This window comes from Porites lutea, chromosome 3 (genome assembly GCF_958299795.1).
Source record: "Porites lutea chromosome 3, jaPorLute2.1, whole genome shotgun sequence".
Classification (NCBI taxonomy): domain Eukaryota; kingdom Metazoa; phylum Cnidaria; class Anthozoa; order Scleractinia; family Poritidae; genus Porites; species Porites lutea.
Genome location: NC_133203.1, coordinates 10,958,025 through 10,976,723, shown reverse-complemented (window position 1 = coordinate 10,976,723; position 18,699 = coordinate 10,958,025). Strand labels below are relative to the sequence as shown.

The following is an 18,699-nucleotide window of genomic DNA, read 5'->3' as shown; positions in this document are numbered from 1 at the left end:
ACATATGGTTAGTATTTGTCAGGAGGCTTTTGTTTAAAATGTTCAAAACGTTTTCAAAAGTTTGCAAACATTAACCAGCTTTGTTTAGTCTTCAAGAAGTAGATAATTAAGGATATGAATAGTTAAATCTCAGAAAATGTGTAAATCAGTTTTAGTATAATGAACTTTAGCTGTTTTTGATTTTGTTACCGGGCTTTATTCCCCCAAGTGACGTATAGTGACTATAGTCAGTGCTTTGAAATTCCCTGGAAAATTGAAATGTAGACTCTTGAATCGAAAAACATGTTACTCCAACCGTGGTTCATTAATACAGTCATAAATGAAAACTCATAAAGGTTTAGGTCACCAACAATCAGGATATTGATGCAAAATAAAAAAAACTTTAATCTTGGGGCATCGGCGTCACATTGCCGGATATTGGTATGAGTGCCGCAATTAACATTGCCATTCCTCTCGGATTCACAAGCATATCTTGATGTACTCCTTTTAAATATGAGTTCAATAGCTGTCCATCATCAAAGCCTTTAACATTTTTACTTCTTTTGGCTCGGCAGTATGAAAAAATAATTATATTGCCAGGGAAGTCGCAATAACAGGGCAGGCAGAGCAACAGGTTGTTGACAGAAGCAAACAGGTGTTATCCACCCAGCATCTTAAATCAAAGTGCTTTCCACTAGAAACATCAACTAACCTGTGTTTGTTCTTTGTGTTGCTTTCAATAATAAATGAGCTACAACTGACTCTGTAAGGAAATGAACTCTTAAAAAATAGAAACTTTAATATGTAGCAAAATCAGGGTCAATATGTGAGATAAATCAACAGAAAAGTGACGGTTTCTCTAACAGCATGAATGGAATCGTGGCTGGTTGGTTTTTCTTATGTTTTGTACTACAAAACGAGGCAGGTATGTTGTCATTCCCTATCCGTAAATGAGACACTTTAATGATCCCCTCTGCTGGCAACATATAATATTTACAGAACGTGACCAATGTTTACTATAAATTTTTTGCTTTAACAAGAAAAAGGTAAAGTTAAACTTGATTACACCTTTTGGACTTTTTTTCTTTCAGTTACTCTGTTTAGCGCCGTCATTGCAGCGCCACTATAATATTACGTTATTTGTAAATGCAAAGTGCTAAATTCTATTTGTTTTGCTCATGGGTTTTGCACGGGTCATAACCCCTAGATTATTAAGAAATGGCTCTTCGAGAGTTGAGGGCCAACAATGGATGTATATGTAAAACTGGGGCCACGCTAGAACTGATTTTCAAGGTAAATCTGAATAGCGTGTCATTTATTGTTCTGTTACAGACAAGCAATCAACGAAGGTAATCAGTAGCCGCCGGTTTTACTATCAGTTTCAAACTTATCGCAAGGCTGTATCAACACCCATAAACGAAGAATTCGTGCTTAAAGATCATCCGCTAAATAATGTTCTTGCGATTTCGACAATTAAGAAAGGGAAGGTTTGTCGTATCTGTTGACGCAAACAAGTCTTGACTATCTACACACGAGCCTGCATGCCTCGGCTTAATTGCTGAAATTTGTAACTTGGGTTTCCATTTACAGTATGCAGAAGAAACAACGAAAACTCTCCGTGCATAATTGCTCAGCAGGAAGATTATAGAGAATCCGACAAAGCCAGACTAAGAGAAAAGGTAGATGCGTTTCTCCAGAAAAAATTCTTATCTCATAGGTGAGGACAGTGTTTTTATTATGTATTATCATTTATTCAAAATATTTTTTGGTTGCTGATTCCCTGACTAATACTTCATAACCAGCTAGCAGCGTTTACCAAATTTGGCGGACTATTTGTAAAAATGACGCCAGTTGTACAGAATATCGTTAAAAAAGGACGCCTCTGGGGACGAGGCTGAGGGCAGTTGCCCAACTGAGATGAAGACAGTGGCGGAAACTTTCATACTTTTTTCGAAGAAGCAATGGCCGAACTTCTGCTAAAATATAACCCAATGTATATTGCAAAAGATCCAACTCAATGGACACCAATTGCTCTTTGAAGGATATCTGTTCATATCTGCATTTGCCAAAAAAGAGGTAAAAAATGAACACGCATACGGTTACTTTACATCAATCTAGGCAAGCATGTTCTCAAGTCTAAAATATTTTTAATAAATATAATAAAATAATTATTGAATCTAAATTTTGTATGAAATGAACAAGAAAGCAGATCGCGGAGGTTGTAATCCGCTTCGGCCATTGATCTGTCCAATTCTCCATATCATACTTAGTGTCATCCTATATATTAAAATTGCTGAACACTGTGTGATAACTGTTTTCCTGAGTAACTTTGTAAGTGAAAGTCCTTATCTTATTAAGACTGAGCAACTTCAGCCACTTGGCAAACAACTCACCAACGTTGGAATTGTTTCCTTTTGTCTATATAACAAACAGATTCCATGTTGCAGTGAGTCTGTTCAGTAATAGATTACAGACGACTTCAAAATGTGAAAACAAAGAAGTGGTACATTCGCCTGTGGCTCGTGTGACGTCCTCCGTGATCTATTACTGAACAGACCCACAGCAACATGGAATCTATTTGTTTTATACAATGATCAGAAATGAAAAGAGACCGATACACATACTTGCCTGGTACCGCTTGACTGTTCGAGGACTTGTGCTGGTTTAGGTTTTTTTTAAGTCCCAAGCGTTAATTTTTGTCTCTACTTCTTCTTTTTTTCTTTATCTTACTTGTATACAGTTTCTTCGAAACGTTTTCAACATCTTTTCTTGTTCAAAGCAGAAAAAGAAAATAAAAAGGAAAATAACCTGTGCTCTTTTGTTCCCTAAAAATCATCGTACCATTGTCGTTCCCGTCTCCGTTGTGGTTTCTTAAAATCCATAGCATTAAAGAATAAAAAAATCAAAAGTTGATGGTATTCACATTTTCTTGCAGGAAAAAACTTGATTACTCGAAGTTACAGAACTTAAAGCAACGACGATCGCTGAATTCTTCCTCTGAGTCTGCCTGTTGCAGCTCTAGAAAGTCAGTTTGGAAGAAAGATGTTACGGTAATAAACCCTCAAAAGATCCACTTTTCAAAAAAGATAATAGTTGGTGAACCGTTTCGAAAACTGTTAAGAGCGTTATATCGAGACCATCCCAAGGAGGCTGAAGTAATAGACGGGAAATTTAATCTTTCAAAGAAAAAAGCCCAGGATGGGGACGACAAAGTCAGCATATATAACATAGAGGGAAAAACAGACGCTGAGAAAAATAGAACAATTACTGAACTTCGCAAAGCAATACTCAAACTTTTGGATAATTTGCGGAAAAGGGCTAAATTTCCAAGAGGTACCAAGAACATAAAGCATGAAAAACGTAAGGAAAATATACAAAAAGCCGAACACAAATTACCTGAAGTTAACAATTTCAGAACACCTGTTGAACCAAAAGACACAGCCACGGCATCCAATGTAGATGAAAACATTTCGGCTAAACGAGCAAACCAAATAGATTTGCTTAACTTCATCGAGCGCATGAAAAGCGTAGAGGGTGTACAGGATGATGAATCTAACAAGTTGCAAATGTTTAAAAGTATGAATGGGATGGATATGAATGGATTTAACGGAATAACTAATCCAACAGACATGATGTCACCTAGTTCAAATTTAATGGCAGGATTGTACAGCCAGGATGAAAATAATTATTTCCCTGGGAATGGGTTTCGAGGAATGAACGTAGAGGAGCAGAGAAAACGTATTGAAGATCAGATGGAGAATAATCTTGCTCAACTTCAAATGAAGTTTAAACTTCTTCAACAACAGCAAGAAGAAGCTCCAGTGCAAAACCTACACAACGATCAAATGGCTGCGGGCTTACAGTATGCCGCTGCTCCCTATCCAACCGGGGTATTTTCGTCTGACGGATTGAAGGAAACAGCAATGTTAAACCAAGCACAAACTCTAAGTGATGTTAATCCTTATTTCCCTATGAACAGGCCCCTCCCGAGGTTCACAAATCTTATACCATTTTTTACGCCAAGGAATCTACGATCTAGATCCCCACTGTCAACTTATAACGAGGATGTAAGAGATATTCCTGACGATTATGGGGAAGATGATGATAGTGATGAGGAGGATTATGGACGTGATATACCACCGTCACATTATCCTGAAGATGAGGAAGCCGATGATGAGGATGACGAAGAAGGACCGCATTACGGCCCTGAAGATAGAAGATAATTGTACTTATTTCGTAGTCGTTCAGATGCGTGAGATACCACCCATAAATCATACAATGTGCATATAGCGTATGAATCTGTCAACGACCATACAATGATTTTGCCTTTTTCATTCCTGTGTATTTATGACAAATTTTAAAAAGTTTTACAGGAATTCAGCTTTTTTAGCCCACGACCTCTACTTTGTGTACTTATCATTTAACTTACTATAGTTAATTTAGTAAGTTAAATAATAAGTACACAAAATAGAGGTAAATTAACTCTACTAGGAAAAATAAATATTGTAAAATCTCTAGGCCTCTCAAAACTTATTTTCATTGCATCTGTTCTTCCAGTCTCTGAAAAATTCTGTGGTCAGGTAAACAAGATCACCTTTAACTTTATCTGGGACAACAAAATGGCCAAAATAAAGAGGAACACAATTATAGGCGAACGCGAGAATGGGGACCTGAACATGATTGACTTTTCCTTAATGAACAAAGCCTTAAAATGCACTTGGATAAAGCGCTTTAGACTGAATGAGAATTCAGCATGGACGGTTATTCCTAATGAAGCCACTTCACACTTGGGAGGTTTTTCCTTCCTCTCTAAGTGCTACTGCAGCAGCAAAGATATCAGCATTAAGAAGTAATACCACTCTTTTACGTAAGAGCACTGCAATACTTGTTTGAGTTTAAGGATATGCAAGATAATACAAAGCCAGGTATAAAAAACACGATCATATGGAACAAAAAAGATATTAAAATTGATAATAATACTATCCTCTTTCGAACTTGGTTTAGTAGAGGAGTTTCCACTATAGAAACCCTTCTTGATCATAATCTTGATTTCATTACTTAAGAAGAATTTAACACCCGCTACCAAATAAAAACAAATTTTTTGACTTATTACGGAGTAATAAACGCTATTCCAAATGAATATAAAAATCTATCAAACAAACGAACGTACAACAAGAACAACCCACACAGCAAAGTCAGTGCTTGAAAGCACTAACAACCAAGGCTATACGTAAGAGTTTTGTTAATCACATATTTGAGGTACCTACAGCCGCACAACGCCTTATTGACAGTGGGTTACCACCAGACCACATAAACGATTACTTTCACTTAGCTTTTTCTAACACGAAAGAAACAAAGCTAATTATGTTGCAAGACAAGATTTTACACGACATAGTTTTCACTAAGGAAAAATTGTCCAGAACTAATATCGCCAATAGCGATCTCTGTTATCTTTGCGTGGAAACAAAACGAAATCTGAAACATATGCTAGTCGCATGTCAATTCGTCTCAGAGTTCTGGGAAGCTTTCCTGTACTGGTACGAGTCTCACGTTTCAATAGAACTATCAACCATTAATATCTTGTATGGTATTATTGGTAACAACCACCTCAATAAGTTAACTAATCATCTCTTACTACTTGTGAAATATAATTATATCTACTGCTGCAGTATCACAGAAGAGCCTTTGTTATTAAGTGTTTTTAAGTATCCAACTTAAATAGTGGTAAACAAAGCCGAGATAGAAAAACAAATTGCAGTAAGCTTTAACTCACTTGAATATTATTATGATAAAATTAATGGAAACCTTTAATTGAGAAGACGTTTGTTCGCTAGCTATATCTAAATTCAACTAATTCAAGTAGTTAGGTTATACTGAACATTAGACTCGCATTTTATTGTACTTTTGTAGCAAGACTGTAATACAATGCACTGCAATTTATTGTAAAGTACCGTAATTTTTTTTTATGTTTGTGTAAGTGTTGATAGAGATTGAATAGAATAATAATAATAATAAATCATTTAACTTACATATATCCTCAGTTTTGTTCCGTCAGAGGAATACTTATGACAGTGACGTATAGACCTTGTCACGGTTTTCGACGCCATCTTGACGAGTAGGCAAACATGTGAGAAATTACAGCGTTTATATGAAAAACTCACGGATAATGTCGAATAATTTCCGTAAAACGGCTTTCCTGAAAAAAATATCAATCGTAAACTTAAGCTACAAAGCGAAGGATTGTTCTTAAACATTTTGGCCCTTTTACAATTTGTACGTAAAAAAACGCAAATTGTTTACTACAAAATTTTCTCAAACGATTTTAAGAAATCACCTCGGCTTCATTACAACATCTGCAATTAAATTATGTTTCATGCAACATCAAGGCATTTATTAACTTCCAAGAAAATTATCAAACTGCCAAAATACATTTCTGCTCACATCATATTACTCCACTCAATAAAACAGTATCTAATTATTGTGTCAACTAGCTTCTTCCAATTTTATTCCCTAACGCTACTGTTTCTACTTAAGTTACTCATCTTTACTAAATACAATACGTTTCAATAACTATAATGCTTAGTATGCGGGAAGGGTGTATCATGTTGTTCACTTATTATTCTTTTTTTTTGGTTTTGCCGGAATGAAAAAGGTCTGTTGAACTTTGTACGCGAGAGAATAATATTTTTAAAGCTTGTTTACAAGATTAACAATACTCGGTACAGCTTTAAAAGAAGTATAAGCTGCCTTTCAAACTTGTAAAACCACATTTTATAGGCCGCATACTTTCAAATTAAAGTCCATATCTAAATATCAATTATTGCTTCACTGGAAAAGCTTTGAAATATACGATCTTTTATACTCTACCTTGAAACAGGCAGGGACACCCAACGGGAAATTTTGAGAAAAAGACCTAAAAACAACAACAAAGCGTGAATAAAATTTTATGAGACTATTTTAAGCATTTTGGGAGATTGCTGGAAAAAAAATTATCTGTTCCTCACTCCCAGCAAGACTGATGGAAGAGTTCCCAGCCAGCAACCTTACAACCTGCAACCTGACTTACTGGGAAGTTTCATAGGGCCAATTCAGATCTTGAGTGGTAAGTAACCCATACAAGTAACCCGTAGCAGCTATTCTAGACTTCAAATCCCCTCTGACACCCTGAATTATCTTTTTCCCAGCAACACTTTCCTTCCAAGGACTATTATTTCTCTCACATCCCCCAGCCAGCAAAAATGTGCCTGAAGAACAGATATTTTGAGGAACAGATCCATTGGGTGCCCCTGAACAGGTGAAACACAACTCATAAATACGTGCGTCAGTACCGTTCGCGATAGCCGAATTCGGTCAGAAATGTCTTGAAATAGCATCCACACTAAAATATGAACCCTTAAACAGCTGCATCACTGTACACAACGTTTGAATCATGAAGATATTTAATATAATGTTTCCAAACACCTGTAGCCGTAATAAAAGACGAAAAAATTGTGAAGAATCAAGATGGCGGTCTCAAACTGCCCTTGTTCGACCTTTAGCAATGTCATGATTAAGGAGATGCCAAGGTTTCCTTGGTTCCTAAGCATCAACTCATAGTTCCTTCAACCTTATTGGCTCTTGCAACAAACATCCGAACATACAAAGGTACAAAGGTACAAAGATACAAAGATACAAAGCCACAAAGATACATACGCTCACACCACTGACATATGAGCTATTTTTTCAAAATAGCTCAATAAAAAAAAACAGAATTTCGTCAATGCAGCAAGTCGCAAAAAATCAAATCAGACTTAATTTGTGCCACTCGTTGAGGCTACAAAATTATATTGCAGACACAAAGATTTTCATAAAAAATTTTTCCAGGACACACGATGCGATTGGTCGCTGCTACGTGTCGCCGCGACATGTTGTTGCCTAGTGTGTACCGACCTTAAAGGAATTTTGAATCCAATTGATTCAAACTAGGTATGCCTATCGATAACTTGCCAAAGAACGAGTGGTGTTTGTTTTTCACACCATTTAACACTTTTTTGTCTCCCATTGTTGCGATGATTAAGAAAAATTTATCTGTTATGAAGATTCCGGAGACAAGCCCAGCTTTTTACCCGCTTAAGAGTGTTAACCTCTCAGCTGAGTCAATTTTAGCGTGCGTTTATTGCAAAAAAGAATTGATTCCTTTGCCCAAGCCAAAACCCGACAACAGCACTTGCACTGATTTCTGTTTGTCTCGCCTTGACCTACTAGGTGGGTCACCCTTTTAGCTGAGTCAACTCTTTGTTTTTCTTGTAATTCGGCTCGCCAAGTTTTGGAAAGAAATGTAAGAAAGTTGGCTCGCCCAGGGTAGCTCGGGTATGGCAAGTTACCCTTCTACCCGGGACAAGTTTTTTTTCTATAGAAACAGAGCCTGAGCTAGCGCAATACTATAGTCTCCCTAACAATAACAACAACAACGAAGTTAGAAAAATTATTAAGACAATTAAGTCTATTGTTCTCAATGTCATGTGTAGTCCCTTACCTTTCAATAATTCTAGTTTAACTGAACGTCTGACCTGTCTGTTCCTGTGTGTCACATCATTAGCAACCTTAGAAAACTAAGACAACGGGCCATCTTATATACAATAGGTTTAGTAAAAACAAACAACAACAACACTGCATGCTAGTTCATTTTTGTAAACGCAGAAATCGCATGATAACTAACACCTGGTTTGAGTACAACTTGAGGCGAAGGTATAAATGGAAGGCCCCAGGGGACATCCGACGCCTTCAGATTGATTATATCTTAGTGAAGCAGAGATACCACAATAGTGTATCCAGGTGCAGACCTGCGAAGAGAGGAAGTTATTAAGGCCACACACCAACTAGCAGATGGGAAGTCCGAGGGAAATGTGCTGAAATGTGGAAAGGAATCGATACAGTTGGACTGGACACTTTTATAGCGCTTTGTAATACCACATACACAACTGGAGTGTGGCCGCAGGACTGACTGGAGTCGGTACTCACTACTATTGAAACCACAAACTACGAAATGTGAAGAACATAGAACTATAAGCCTCTTAGCGCACGCCTCTAAAGTTATTCTTCGTCTGTTGACAAGTAGAATGGAGTCTAAGGAAGAAGCGTTCCTAAGGAACGACCAATTCAGTTTTAGGAAAGGAGTTGGCACGAGAGAAGTTATTGCAGTTGTGAGGCTAATCGGTGAAAGATGTATCGACCACGAACAAGATGTGTATGTATGTTTTGTAGATTATGAAAAGGTCTTAAACAGGGTAAATTGGGTGAAGCTCTTGGAAGTTTTGAATCCATAAGAATTGACTGGCGAGACCGACGGTTGATTGAGAGGCTTGACATGGGCAAAGTGCGAGAGTCAGGCTGAAAGATGGCTTATCAGATCCAGCAGTGATTGGCCGTGGCACCAGACAAGGTTGTTCGTTATCCCCCATACTCTTTAATGTAAATGGTTACGGGTCAAATTTGATTTCAGGTTAATTTTCCTTTAACCTAGGTTATTCAGTTTAAGGTACTGTTATATACTTATGCAGGAAAAAGTGGGGGAGTGTGGTTTGAAGATCAATGTTAAGAAGACTAAGATGATGAAAATCAGTAAGAGATTCACGATCTTTCTTGAGGGTAAACAATTAAGTCAAAATATATCGCACCTTAACTATCTTGGGAGCATTATTACACAGCAAAGATCCTGTGAGAAAGAAATTAGATCGAGAATAGCCCGAGCAAAGAACACGTTTAAGAAGAGGAAAGAACTGCTGACATGAGCCTTCAGCCTTTGCCTGAAAAAGAGAATTATAAAGATTGTCATCTGGAGTACTGTATGGAGCCGAATCGTGGACGTTAAAGAAAGAGGACGTGCGAAGGCTGGAGAGCTGTGAGAAATGGCTATGGAGAGATCTTAAACATTTCTTGGTCTGACAATGTCTGTAACGAAGAAGTATTGAGGCGTGTCGGTTAGGAGAGGGTCATTATATCTGACCGGTTCCAGCGTGTCTCTGTAAATGGTAGTCTCTCAGATCAGGTTCCTTTAAAACAAGGTGTTCCTCAAGGATAATGTTTGGGCCCCTTGCTTTTCACTATCTACACGCGCAAACTGTTTCAGATCGTTGAATGCCACCTCCCACAAGTTCACTGCTACGCGGATGATACACAGTTGTATGTATCATTCAGCCCCAATCGCTCTGCGAATGCTGATTTTGCCATCAAGTCCATGACTGACTGTATCAGTGACATTAGGAGTTGGATGATTTCAAATAATCTTATGTTAAACGATGATAAAACAGAATTTTTAATTATAGGTACTAGGCAACAGCTGGCCAAGGTTAACATCAATTGCATTAGGGTTGGGTCGAATGATGTTTGTCCTGTAACAGTAGCTAGAAACCTGGGCTCATGGTTTGATGAGCAGCTCACTATGTCACCTCATATTAGTAAGTTATGTGATGTTGCCCTTTGCCATTTGCATAATATCAAACGCATTCGCAAGTATTTGTCTCGAGAATCAACGGAAATGCTTGTCCATGCATTTATTACATCTCGCGTTGATTGTTGTAACAGTCTTTTGTATGGGCTGCCCAACTACAAGCTTAACAAATTGCAATTTGAATGCCTCAGCCAGGATAGTTTGTAATGCCCCTAGGTTTTGCCACATCTCACCCCTTCTTCGTGATCTGCATTGGCTTCCTGTTAAAGCCCGGATAGAATTTAAGATACTGCTTATTACGTTCAAAGCAATTCACGGCCTTGCTCCTAAATATCTATGCGATTTACTAACATTTAAATCGCCCTTTTATAACCTTAGATCTTCAGATAGTATTTTACCTTCTATGCCAGCTGTTCGATCGAAGACGTTAGGTGATAGAGCCTTTATAGTAGCAGCGTCAAGGCTCTGGAACTCTCTTCCAAAAGAACTTCGTGCGATTACTAATGTGAACAGTTTTAAGGCCCATATTAAGACTTATCTTTTTAAAGCTTTATATTAGTGAGCAATTTTATATTCAGTTCTTACTTGCATGCATGTTTTTTAAATGCATTATCTTTTATTTGTTTCTTTTAAAGTAATGCAGTTGTAATGCGCAGCTCATCATTCTCATGTTAAGCTGCGCACAATAAGTTCATAAATTATTATTATTATTATTATTAGCGGAGGAAGCAAAGAGGGTGTTTGGAGAGGAAGTCAACATAACGACTGAAGGTCAGCGCCATCTGGGAGCAGTTATTGCGTCGCAAGAATACAAAGATCAGTATTGTGAGGACAAGGTTCGTGCATGGAAAGAGGAAATCGAACGTCTCTCTGAAATAGCGAAGAGCCAGCCCCATGCGGCGTATATTGCTTTCACAAAAGGCTACAAGTCGAAGTTCTCCTACTTCATGCGCACGATTGAATCGTTTGAAGATTATGTCGATCCAATCCAGGAAGTGATTGAAGATTTACTACTCCCTACTTTGTTCGGTCAATCAGAGCCTCTCCCTAACGAGGTGCTCAGACTTGCTACCTTAGCAATGGGTCAAGGGGGTCTAGGCATTCCTGATCTGAAATCCGAGGCACCGCAGCAGTTTGCTGCCTCGAGACTAATAACCACCGCCCACGTAGATTCTATTTCATCACAGAGTTCCATCATGGTGCCAGGAGAAAGATCTACGAAGGAGCTAAAGAGGCATCAACAATCACTTAAGAGAGCAAGTGCCAAAGAGAAAATGGATAGCATTGATTCAAGCCTCTCCCAAGGCCTGCTGTGTCTGGTTAATCAATCGAGGGACAAAGGCGCAAGTTCTTGGCTGAATGCGATGCCTCTCGCAGACAAAGGTTTAGCCCTCAACAAGCAAGAGTTCAGAGACTCGCTACGCTTGCGTTATGACTTACCCTTAGTCGATTTACCAGGTCATTGCATATGTGGGGATAAATTCACCGTTAGTCGCGCCCTCTCTTGTAAAAAGGGGGGGGGGGGGGGGGTTGTAGCGCAGAGACATGACGGTGTGCGGAACTTGTTAACGACATTCATCGACAAGATCTGCAATAATGTCGAAATCGAACCACGCCTTCAACCCCTGGACAACGAGCGATTTCATTTGAGGAGCGCTGTTACAAGTTCTGAGGCAAGGTTGGACATCAAAGCGGGAGGTTTCTGGGCAAGAGGAGTTACGGCATTTTTTGATTTTAGAGTTACGCACGTCAACTCCAAGTGTTACCCGAGCAAGCCAACTTCGGAAGTGTTCAAAGAGCAAGAAGAAGAGAAGAAGCGCAAGTACCAGCAGCGGGTGTTAGATGTAGAAATGGGTTCGTCCACGCCTTTAGTGTTTGGAACCAATGGCGGAATGGGAAACGAGTGTCAGCGGTTCTTAAAGCATCTCGCAGACAAGATAGCTCAGAAAGACACCGAGCCTTATCATGTTGTAATCACTTGGCTCAGGACACAGATCTCGTTTGAACTCTTAAGATCGGTACATGCATGCGTCAGAGGTTAGATAGATAGATAGATAGATAATCTTTATTTATCCACGGTACAAAATTCGTCAGCTTTAAAAATGCCTAATACTAATATAATAAAAATATTTAAATAATAATAAAAAGCTGCTTTCCACGAATGCCGTGCCTTACAGTTCTTTGAGTAATCGTTTAAATTGCCCAAGGGACTCTGCTTCCCTTAAGTTACAAGGAAGACTGTTCCAGAGAATGGCGCCACTATAGCTGAAGCTGTTTTTGTAATAGTTTGTGCGCGGTAATGGAACATTGAGTTTATTTTCAGAGTCCCTTAGGTTATATGCGACTTCTCGCCTTTCAAATTTAGAACTAAGATAGTTAGGAGCCAACCCGTGCAGAGACCTGTAAACCATCGTAGCTCTTTGAATTTGTTGCTGGCAAGCCAGGTTTTTCCACCCTAGAAGTTTGAAAAGGTGACCAGCATCAACGTCATAGCTTGAGTAGGTCAAAACACGGGCTGCTCTGTTTTGTAGCTTTTGAACCTTATTCTGTAAAGTTATCCCACAGTTTCCCCAAACAATGTAGCAGTAATCAAAGTGTGGCTGTATTAAAGCTTGATATATTAGTTGTAAGGTCGCCTGAGGAACAAGGTGCCTTATTCGTTTTATGGCCCCAATACCAGAAGCGACTTTCTTTGTTACTTTCTCGATATGGCCACTCCAATCAAGTCTGTCATCGATGGTCACTGCAAGTGATTTTGCAGTAGTGACCTGGCTAACTTGAAAATCATTAATTGCAAATGTCGGGGACTCTGTGAGAGTACTTAGCCTCTGCCTAGATCCGATAAGCATAAATTCGGTTTTAGTCATATTTAGAGTAAGTTTGTTTGCTCTCAGCCAATTGTGAACATTTTCTAAATCTTGATTTAGATGCAACTGAATATTGTCTGCATTATCACCTGCGTATGTAAGGTGGGTGTCATCAGCGTACATCCTCGGCTCACAGTTTGAAAGACAGTTTGGAAGATCGTTGACGTATAACAGAAATAGTAGTGGACCTAAAATCGTCCCCCGGGGAACACTACAACTTAATAAACAGCTTTGAGAGAGCGATCCGTTGATGGAGCACATTTGAGTACGATTCTCTAAATATGACTTAAACCATTGGTGCGCTTTAACATATATGCCGTAATTGCTTAATTTTGATAAAAGGATCTCATGGTCAACTCTGTCGAAGGCCTTTTTGAGATCTAAGAAAACAACGGCGTTGATTTTACCGCGGTCAATATTGTACGCACAAGTGTCCGTGGCCTCAAGGAGAGCCGTGACAGTTGATTGAATAGCACGAAAGCCTGATTGATATTTACAGATTATATTGTGCTCTTCTAGGTAGGCATATAATTGATCATAGACGATTCTTTCAAAGACCTTGGCCATAACTGAGATCACCGAAATTGGACGATAATTATTTAAGTTCGCGAACGCCGTTTCGTAGCAAGATAGAGCAATCATTAGACTGTAAAATAAATGTCGCTAGTGCGGATATCTGAAATACGTGTCTATATGCTTTTATACTTAGGGCTTTTTATGGACACTGGTTTAGCCGTCATTAGTATAATTCGATTGCAGGATCTCAATATCTCTGCATAATGGAATTCTTAATTTTATAGAATTTTGAACTTTTATTATTAATTATATCTATTTCCTCTTCTTTTATGTAAGGTTAAGTTACTTCTGTTTTTTAGAATTTGTAAATGAATAGTTTTTTCTATCTTCACTTATAATATATAGGATTGTTTTTGTTCTCTAACGAAGGACGAGGGGTTTCTTTTGTAACGGATGGAATTGTAGATAGTGTTTTGATGAATTAATTAGATTTTTTGTAACAGCAGGTTGATTGTAAATAGGATTTTAATTGAGGTTTTGTAATAAAGATTCTTTTCTTTTATTATTATTATTCTTATTATTATTATTATTATTATTATTATTATTATTATTATTATTATTATTATTATTATTATTATATCTGTTATTAACCGAAGACAGAAAGTCTGGCTTGGTCGTACCCTACGGGCACGCTGATCTTGTCCCAGTAGTTATTGAGGGGGAATAATAGGAAAGAGGCCCCCTGGAAGACCTGGAGCGAGAATGCTGGATAGAGTGAGCAATGGCAGCCCTTACGTAACATTATAAATAAATATTTGAATATTATGACCTCCCTGATTTTGATCCTAATAATTTAAGTGAAGCTAAGATCAAACACTATATAGATATAATAAAACAAAAATATATTGCATATTGGCAACATACAATCCATCATTCTAAGAAACTACAATTTTACAGCTTATTTAAACATGATTATAAAATTTCAAGTTATCTAGACTTAATAAGAAATTCTGCTAATAGGAAAGATTTAGTGAAAATTCGTATAAGTAACCACAAACTCATGATTGAAACTGGAAGATATAATCAAACTTCCCGCAACGATAGGTTCTGTCCTATTTGTAACTCTGGTATAATTGAAGACGAATTTCATTTTCTCTTCCATTGTCCAAAATACTCAATCCCAAGGGAGAAATTCTACAATCAAATCCAACAAAATTTTGTCGACTTTAATCAGCTATCTTACACAGAATTAATAATTAAATTAATGAATTAAATTGTTTGTTTGTTTTTTTTTATGTTAAAGCTTTTGCAATACTGTAACTACATAATTATAGTCATGCAAATAAAGCTTATGTTGTTGTTGTTGTTGTCGTAACGGTCAAGAGGCGCGCCTTAGATCGAGAACTATAAGGAAGGACCTACCTGTGGGCAGAACACACAACTTTGTAGAAGTTAACCTTCATGTTTTAGCTCTTGACACCGTGGAATGTCGCGACCAGCAACGAGTATGTCATCTATGATCACAACTGTATGGTCTATCTCTGGTCCATTGGTGCATCTCTGAGGCTAGTTTAATTCCAAACAGCAGTTTTAACTATCTGGATCTTCCAATCGGGGTGTTCTTATTGTCAGAGGGTTGGACTTATAAACTAGTTTCATTTGAAGTACCAGTTGCGGGTAAGAAGAGCGTAAACATTCTGGCATCAGGTATCTTGGAGACAATTTCTTCTACTGTAGGTATTGGGTAGTGTTCGTGTTTCACAATCTTGTTTTGGTCAGCAGGGTCTAGGCAAATCCTGATCTTTTCGCCTCGACAGAGACAACCCTGGAGTTTACCTCATTTGTTAGTTGCGTGAGCTTGGCTAAGTGTCCTTCTCCATCTTTTTTAGCTTATTTACTATTGCAGTTGGTTACCTTTTGGGGCTGTGCACTTGTGGGGTAGATTTTTATTAATTTATTTCCTCATGCGTTGTCTACAACGCATACCCAACATCACCTGGCAGGACAAAGTTCAAAACAACACAGTCCTGGAGCGAGCTGAAATTCCCAGCATGTGTATACACTACTGAAACAGAGACTTAAGCGCTGGCTTGGCCATGTGGTGAGAATGGACGACGAATGGATCCCAAAGGATCTGCTTCACGGAGAATAAGCTCAGGAAAGCGCCCCACTGGCAGGCCCCAAATACGCTATAAAGATGTATGCAAGAAGGACTTGAAGGCTGTGGACATTGACATCAACGGATGGGAAACCTTAACTTCAGAACGATCAGATAAGAAGCGGGTATTTCGCCCTTCAGAGCCTGAAGAGACACTTTCAGAATGGGCTGAGGCAAAGAGACAAACGAGGAAGGCCCGAAACCAGGGAGATAGACCAGCCACTGACCACACTAGGCGCTCCTCGAGAACCACCAATCAGAGTGCAATACCATAGCCTTTCGAAACTGAAGGATGCCAATATCATTGTCTGCCAACTTCGCTAGCTTCGAGTCTTCGCTTGGCTGGCTCGCTGGCATAGTTGGCAATGACTGTCATCATTTTCGAGCCTCAAAACCAAAAATTTAAGCCAGCGGCTAAATATGCGAACAAATTTGAATTTCAAAAATGAATAGGACTATCAACCTCGCTTTCATGTCTTTCCTGTTCCAGGCCTCTCAAGTGAAAATTAATTATCTTTAACCAAGCCTTTCCTTCACAAAACCGTTGCAATACACTTCCATAGGTGCCTTTTTTACTGGAGTAAATCGATTGAGGATGTTATGGCTGATATGATAAAACTTTTGTTGCTTCTCATGGTCATGTTTTTTGAAGATGTGAAAGGACGGCCGCCACCGAAGGTGATCAGTAACGGTAAGAAAAAGCCCTGGTAGAAAAAAGCAAATAAACGCTGTATATTTGATCTATCTGACTATAGTCCCTCGATATCAGAAAAATTTAAAGGCAAGAACGAACTAGTCAGATGAACGAGTAAGGCAGCCATTCAGTGATGTTCTTTGTTTAGTTTATCTCTCTTAAACTTAAAATCAAAGGGAAAATGAGCAATTTAACGTTCTTGTATCACATGTTGGTAAACTAAATTAGTAAATTGAGCACTTGGCTGTTATCTCCGTTTGTCAATCACGTATTATGATTGCTGCAATATCTGGCGATTGATATGAAGTGCTTATAATCGCAATACTGCCTTTAAAAAAAATACAGCGAGGTAGGACGTCAGTCACCAAGGCGTGAATTCAGTCTAAATTTGTTTCGTTTGGTGTTGTCACCTGTTAATGTTTTGGTTAAAGTTAAACAAGTTTGATCGTGGTAGCGGTGATGAATCACTACAACTTTCTGTGCGTTTCAAAATAATAAAGCAAGCCAGCTTTTTCCTGTAACGAGAAAATATTCACAGTAAAGTGACTTTTCATTAATATTATTTTCATATTTTTTGGACTCACAAACGACAATTGGTATGAACTAGGGAACGTGGAAGGAGGCTCTTGATTATTACTGAATCCCCGTTGGTACATTTTTATTCAGCCAACACTTATCTTATTAAGCTCTTTAAGTATTGTTTAAGAGAAATGCCCACGATATTACTTATGAAAAAGGACCTCATGCATATCCGACCCCAGGTTTCCTCCACTCAAGAAAAGAACTTTTCATGATTAATACATCGACTCGTCTTTGATAAGAAGAACACTGAGTGTGAAAACCATAAAAATGGGAAAGTTTGTTCGAAAGGCTAAATTAATAAAGTAAATTATAAGAGTTGTTAAATTACAGCCAATTCAACAAGACTCTCTAATTACCTCTTTACTTCAATCAGTCACTAAACGAACCTGACATTGAGCTTACCAGTTCAGTTTAATGACCAAGATTTTTTGACGCTCTTTTATCATAGAAATAAAACATCGCACCACTTTTAGCTTCGTCACCACTCCGGTGTTAAAAGATGCGCATGGCGTCCCGCACGAGACCACTGCACAAGAGGATCAGAAGTCTTACCTCACCGGCCCTGCTTACAGAATCTTGAACAAGGACAATACCTTCGACACAAAAGATCCTCTCATCTTCTTCCCATTAGTTTCCGTTGAGCATCCCAGAGGATAGAAACTTACTGCAGACAACTGGATATAAAAGAAAGAAAGCATTGGATTCACTAGATATCCGTTAATTGCTTGGTGTCAAAAAAGTGATTCATAGTGATGCTTCTCAAAAATAAAAAAAAATAAATTGAAATTGCTTTTATTCATAAAGCAGTTTATATTCTTCAAAAACCTTTTTTGTATGTGGAAAGCAGCATCTCTTGTTATTATACTGACAGTAAGATAGAAATACATCTATATATGTTACCTTTCCCCTTCAAAACAGTAAAAATGACTGACTTTGAAATACCATGCATAGATTCTTTGTTGAGAAACATTCAACACCGTTCAGATTCAGAGGACAGAGAGATTTCTAGCTTATAGAACAGACGTTACTTTTTCTCGTGTTAAGGCGATCAATCGAAAGCAAGGGTAACGCGGAATGGAGCCGCCGTCCGCGCGTGTCTTGAGCTCCAACCCTTCTTCGTGCTTCTCTTTGCTCGTTCACCTAAAAAATGCGAAAAAAAAGCCTTCTACAGGTTAACAGATTGAAAGTGATAAATATGAAATAAATCATATTTGTAGTGCGGATGTGAAATTAAGAGTCATTGTCAGAGAAAACCGGGCGGTGCCAAAAGATTGGGGTCAGCCGATTTCCTTTATTTTTTCAGCATTTAAAACCAAGCTGATAAGATTAACTTTGGTGACATTAACAAGATTTCCCGGCGTTTCACTCCCGATATTGACCACCCCCCTAGTTTTTGGCCAAAGGAAACCCTGCAAACCACCAAAAACAATGGCAATTTCTCGGGTATAAAACAATTTATCCTTAAGGAATTAGT

At 38.3% G+C, this 18,699-nt stretch overlaps 1 protein-coding gene across 1 annotated transcript; it reads left to right on the top strand.

Moving 5' to 3' along the window:
• Positions 1-740: 740 nt before the first annotated feature.
• On the top strand, positions 741-5,949 carry LOC140929376 (uncharacterized). Its single transcript, XM_073379176.1, has 3 exons — positions 741-904; positions 1,570-1,696; positions 2,915-5,949. Exons 1-3 carry the CDS (start codon positions 847-849, stop codon positions 4,200-4,202), a joined length of 1,473 nt encoding a protein of 490 aa, XP_073235277.1. The 5' UTR covers positions 741-846; the 3' UTR covers positions 4,203-5,949.
• The last annotated feature ends 12,750 nt before the right edge of the window (positions 5,950-18,699 follow it).

Excerpts from the sequence above, each read along its gene's own strand:
- LOC140929376 (XM_073379176.1), top strand. The coding sequence starts at position 847 with ATGAATGGAATCGTGGCTGGTTGGTTTTTCTTATGTTTTGTACTACAA. Across the intron at positions 905-1,569 it reads TGTACTACAAAACGAGGCAG|TATGCAGAAGAAACAACGAA; the intron begins GTATGTTGTCAT and ends TTCCATTTACAG. Across the intron at positions 1,697-2,914 it reads AAAAAATTCTTATCTCATAG|GAAAAAACTTGATTACTCGA; the intron begins GTGAGGACAGTG and ends ATTTTCTTGCAG.